At 35.8% G+C, this 3914-nt stretch overlaps 1 protein-coding gene across 2 annotated transcripts in view; it reads right to left on the reverse strand.

Annotated features, from left to right (window-relative positions):
* The window catches only part of LOC136410268 (zinc finger HIT domain-containing protein 3), a 45019-nt gene extending 44156 nt beyond the window's left edge, over positions 1-863 (reverse strand). The window contains exons 1-2 of one of the 2 annotated variants that reach the window (XM_066392349.1): positions 546-863; positions 198-340 (exon numbers count right to left, since the gene is read on the reverse strand). In XM_066392349.1, the coding sequence (XP_066248446.1) occupies positions 198-340; positions 546-613 (211 nt within the window). In that variant the 5' untranslated portion in view covers positions 614-863. The remainder of the gene's footprint in view (positions 1-197; positions 341-545) is intronic. The other variant, XM_066392340.1, reaches the window with a different exon arrangement.
* Positions 864-3914: the final 3051 nt, after the last annotated feature.

Here is a 3914-nt window from a genome sequence, read left to right on the forward strand (position 1 = left end):
AAATATGCAAGCATTGATATTTTTCCTTAAATAAATGCCATTCATATATTATTTACAATAATATTGTGTTGATATGAGTAAGAACAGAAAGGCAAGCATGTGCAATAAGTATTAGTGGAATTACCCATTGTTCTACCTGCAACTATGCACTTAAAATATTCCTCAATAATGAAACACTTGACCAATTTAATACTCACTCAGTAAATAAAGTCTTTCTGCCGATATTTCTTCTGGAGACCTCAAAGTTTCCTTTGGCATTTCCACGGTGGCAACTGGATCTTCTTTTTGGATCACCTCACAACCATTTTCTCGATGTTTCTTGCAACATTTGGATGAGCAGCTAAATGAAGAATCACTCACAGTTTGCTCCAATTAAGTAAACAATATACATCAATGAAAGGAAGAAGGAACACACTAGTCTTATGTAATGAGGCCTGCGATCAGACAAATAGAGCCTTAATATGTAGTGTGTAATCAGTTTTGCAATGAATATAAAAGATCGAAGAGTTTGAGATGAAATAAATTGCCCTTTGACCCATACTTACTAGTAAATATAGCACATTGGGCACTTGTATTTACCATCACCTGTACAAATTATGCACACTTTCGACATGTTGATTGGAATTTCGCCCAATTATCTATCTATTTATGAACCCTGAGTTCCAATATCCATTTAACAGTTATTTAGAAATGATATGGAATTTTCCGCGTTCGTTAATATAACCGAAATACTTTGAACTCTTCGTTCGAATGGAAATAATCCCGAATAAATCGCAATAATTTTATAAATAAAATTATGAAAAATGTCAACAAAAGCACGTGTCAAAATGTCAAAACTGATTATGCAATAAATGAGTATAGCAAGTATGTCTGTCTTTTTTTGTTCTGTGGAAATAAAACACTGAAGGTAGATCTCGCGATCTGAAAATTTGTAAATTATTTTGAAGTGACTTAGTGACATCTGCTGAGAAAAGGACGAAACTTACAGAGTTAGGTATCTTGAAGTTTACAAAATACATAATGACCGTGTTAAATGCTAAAATCAATTAATTGGCTATTTAGGATCTTAATTGGCTTAAACTATCATGTAAAATTGAAATCTAATGCAGAAAAATTTATGAATATTTTTTTAAAGGGACGCCCTATAAGTAAAAATATATAAGAGAATTTTCTTATTCTTCCTGACAGAATGGCGGAGCAGATTGTGCGCACTTAATTATAGAAAATGTTTCTGTGACTAATTAATTAAATGGACACTCCCTTTGCTAATATTAGCGAGTTGTCTATTAAATTGAAAATGAGACATAAAAAAGGTACAGTATTATTCACTGGCACTATCTAACCGCAAAGGTTTAGTAGTTGCACTGCCATTGGAAAAAATTACTGAAATGAGCTAAAGATAACGAAGCGCTTAGACGTAAAAATCAAAATGATTCACCCCCACATTGTTAGTTGTGAGACAGTTTTTACAAACCGGAAACTGTTCCCGTCGTGGGCTGGACGAATATCCGTAGGTTCAATGCACTTTTTCTCACTTTTTAGTATGTACAAGGAGGAACAGATCACTTGCACCAATCTGCTCTCAAATGCTAATTGTTTTTTAAAAAATGCTTTCTTCTAATGGATTTCTTTGCAACATTTGCCATGCACCTTAATGGATTATGAGCTAAAGAGAAACCAAATTTTTTCAGCTATATAAATTATTTGTGTTCTCCGCGATATAGGCACTCCCCTGCCCAACCCTTTTTTTCCTTGAATTCAACCTATAAATCAATAAACCTCATACCGAGTTCAGCATTATTGTTTATTGTTGATAAATGCAGTATTTCTTTTATAAATATTTGCGCTGACAATTCATGAGGGCTTCGCCCACATTAATGGTTCTTCCACAAACGCCAGTGGAAGTTCTTTGGATATCAAAAACTATAGAAATACAGATAAACAACGGGCACCAGTAAGTACCTCCCTCTACGACATCATGCAAAATAGAATGTTTTATATAAAAGTCTATTTATCATCGTGGTCTCTTACCCCGGGACTGCAACAGATTAGTGTGGCCTTCATGTGTCATCCTTATCAATTTTCTGCTATCTGCATTTAGCTTATTTCGTAAAAATATGTCTTTATAAACGTACATGCTTTTTAACATTTGATACAGGGTGTGCTCATTAAAAGAAGTGTTGACTGAGGCTACAAAGAGTATGCTATCATAGCAAAATCCCATTAATTAAAAACGCTATAAACGGTTTTATTGCAGCTTTAAGTATCGAAGGACCGTTACATGGAGGAAATAAGCAGCCATTTTCCATCGTTAAAGTTTATTTTTGGAGTTTAACAAAAACTCGCTGCAGGGTCAACGTGAAAAGGTCTGTTGAACTTTCATAACACCACGACACACCCTCCATAAATAATCCTTTTTATCTAAGTAAATAGGATAAAACCGCGTGTAATAAATGCGTGTTAACCGGAGATTTTTAACAAGACTTGTTTTATGCAATTACCGCCTTATGCGGTGCAAATTAAGGTCATGGTACTTTCATTTTCTTCATCTGTCCCATTGGGTGGCGTACCCCACAATTCACGCCGCACGCAAGATCTTCGCAATATGCAGAAACTCTACACCGAGAGATAAAAAAAGCGGGTTCAGTAGACGGTACCTTGACGTACGGTGACATGGGATGAGAAACAAACGAGATAAAAATCAGCTTTGTTTCGAATTAAGTGGTCAGTGACATGAAATTCCGATAACAAGAAACTGGTAGCACTGCCAATTCATTTCATTGCAGAAAACTGACAATGCCCATTATCATTATCCATCGAGGTTTGCCTCACAGTGATGGTACCATATTATAGTAGCACCTTCACACGCAAATGCCACCCATTATATTTGTTAGTAAATTCAGGTTTTTGTTACTCGTTTAAAAAACTGTTCTATGAGGTTCTACTGACCACTTCCTTATGGCTGGAATGTGCCAATAAATTAATTTATCGCTCAATTTGTTGCTTTGCATTTTATAGGAAATCTCGAAACGGTTAAAGCAATTAATTGGTTTGTTTTGTATATGTAAAGTGGGTAATAAACTTAAAGAGTTTTTATTTTGTCTTAAAATAACAGTCGATAACTTGTGCGAGTGCTAAGGTGAGGCATATATGTATATTATTATGATGGTGTATGGATAGAGCTTAAGCAATGGTACATAATTTTTATGATATTACCTGGATTCCAACAAAAATGTACGACATAGGTGACGGTGCTTGAAAATTTCAAATTTAACATTACAGATGTCGAGAAAAAGATACAGGATGCCTCAAAAAAATTGAAAAAAAATACACCTACGAATGCGAAAACTCTCAATATGATATTAATGCTGCATAGTTGTGCGTAGATTGACGTGCCATCTATCGGCGATTGGAACACTTTAAGTTTACTTATGCGTTTAGAGGTGTCGCCACAAACAATCGTCATTATTAATACCAACGATTTAGAAGAAGCGGACGTAGTATTACTTTCACAGTCATGTTTACTCCATCGAGTCCTAAATCGTCGATTATGCATAACACCTTTGCATTGCCGTAGGGAAATACAGCAGGCAAAGAGAAACCACATACAAATAAAATACAAACCACAAACGTTTGTATTTTCCTGTCGTTCTTAACCACCCTGAATGGCAAAATGAATTTCTTAATAGAACCCATTGCCCTGTACAAATGAATTAAAGCGATTTTCTTTCACCGGTTTAATGCGGAAACCAACCCCACGAGACTCAAATTCCCATTCATTAAAATTCTCCCCACGCGTCGCATCAGCTGATAACCGGCGTCGAGACGGCCGCCGACGCCTCCGCCGAGGGTTATACTCTCCGCGAACAAAATACACTCTTGAAAACAGCTGAACAACGCTCCTGAAGCCCAAT

This window comes from Euwallacea similis, chromosome 1 (genome assembly GCF_039881205.1).
Source record: "Euwallacea similis isolate ESF13 chromosome 1, ESF131.1, whole genome shotgun sequence".
Lineage (NCBI taxonomy): Eukaryota > Metazoa > Arthropoda > Insecta > Coleoptera > Curculionidae > Euwallacea > Euwallacea similis.